We start from the raw sequence: 1796 nt of genomic DNA, 5'->3' as shown, positions 1-1796 counted from the left end.
TTAAATTTAAGATTGAAACCAAAAGATTAATCATCTAAATTTTTCCTTAATCATCTGTATTATCATGCTCTTTTACAATTTTTCGTTTTTTAGCAGGATGCTTTGTTTTTGTTTCTTTTAACTTTCCAGAAGTTTCTAACTCTTTGAATACCTTCCACCTCCTGCCCAATTCTTTCGCAACTTCCGTGAATGGCATATTTGGAAATTCTGCTTTTATTCTCGGTCTTTCCTCAATTGCAAAATTTCTATATGCCTTTGTATTTTTTGGATCTTTTGAAACTGCTTGATTTACTGCTGCAGACTCATCAGATGCAACTGTCTCCATTTCATGTTTTTCTTTGTCCTTGGCAGCCATTGCTTCAAATATTTCTTTATTAGGGCATATTTTCCATCGCTTACCCAACTCTTTGGCTATTTCTGTGAAGCGCATTTTCGGAAATTCCGCTTTAATTTTCGGTCTTTCTTCCATTGCAAAATAGACATATGGAAACCAGGCAGTCTTTGGTGCGTTGTGATTTTTCGCCTGTCTTTTTCTTTTTTTCGAGTAACTATTGTTGACCATCTCTTCTTGGTTCAATTGGTCATCATCACAATGTTTCAATTCTTCATAGACCTCCTTCGGCTTGTTGTCATCTCTTGATTCGATTTCTCTCACTTTCTCACCATCGGAGAGTGCATAGTTGGCCATCTCTTCCTGGTATCTAATCGAATCCCGGGATGCCATTTCTTCATACGTTTTCATATTTTCGACAGATAGACTTTTCCATTTTTCCGAAACATGCTTAGAAAACTCTGAGTTAGACATGCTAGAAGAACTTTTCTTTAATTCTTCTCTTGTAGCTTTCATGAAAAAAGCGTAGGCTGATGTCATGCTTTTTGATTTTGCAAAATTTGTTGTTATTTCCATATCTTCCGACTGTTTAACAAAATATAGCAAATTATAATAAAAAATAAGTTTTGATATAACTGGGAGAAGTTAGTCGACTGGGCAGATCAAGTTAACGAATTTCGATGCTTTAATAGTGAAAATTATAATAAAAATTAGTTTTGACATAACTGGGACAAATTAGTCAACCGGGCAGATCAAGTTAACAAATTTCGTTATTTTAATAGAGCAAATTATAATAAAAATTAGTTTTGATATAACTGGGAAAAATTAGTCGACTGGGCAGCCTGTGTTTGGCTGTGTTTTCTAACAACAGACCAAAATTGACTTTGGCATAATCACTTGATTGGTTTCATTATGATAATTGGAAAGTAAAGCATAATCACTTTGCAAACAAAAAGTGACTTTGTTTTATAATTTTAATTTTTATATGTATAGATAATCACTTAACTTTCTAAGGACCAACATGTCGTCGTCTTACGCGAATACTTTACATGCGAATACTTTAATTTTTGTGCTAATTTGATACCAATCAAATTGTTTTACTTGTTTTTCAATAAAACTTTGATCCATGTTACTTTCTTCACAGCCTTCCTCGGTACAATTGATGTTATTGGTATATTTTTTTATTTCTCTTTTCACCGTGAGTGATGCTGAAATCTTTTCGTTGTTTGTTTATCAGGAGTTGTTTTACGCCGAGAAAAATGACTTTGGCCCATTTCAGAGGAGAATGGCTAAATTCACAGTAAATTTTTTCTTTGTTGTTGTCCAGGATTTTTCTTTCAGTTCCAATATTATATGTGGGTTCTAGTTAGGTTTTTATTGGTTCCTCCCATTTTTGCATGGTCAGTCGTCTGGTTATCGAGGATGGGGTTATGAAATATTCTGACGTGCAGAGCCATCAAGGGAA

The 1796-nt window shown here is 33.9% G+C and overlaps 1 protein-coding gene across 1 annotated transcript; it reads right to left on the bottom strand.

Moving 5' to 3' along the window:
- Positions 1-265: 265 nt before the first annotated feature.
- Positions 266-883, bottom strand: HELRODRAFT_144657 (hypothetical protein; the record flags this gene model as incomplete). The annotated part of the gene is made up of 2 exons (XM_009013069.1): positions 266-523; positions 656-883. Coding segments are annotated over 2 exons (486 nt in total), but the record flags the coding sequence as incomplete, so codon positions are not given.
- Positions 884-1796: the final 913 nt, after the last annotated feature.

Source organism: Helobdella robusta, assembly GCF_000326865.2.
Source record: "Helobdella robusta unplaced genomic scaffold HELROscaffold_11, whole genome shotgun sequence".
Classification (NCBI taxonomy): domain Eukaryota; kingdom Metazoa; phylum Annelida; class Clitellata; order Rhynchobdellida; family Glossiphoniidae; genus Helobdella; species Helobdella robusta.
The sequence above is the reverse complement of the archived record's forward strand: the minus strand, read 5'-3'. Positions and strand labels throughout refer to the sequence as shown.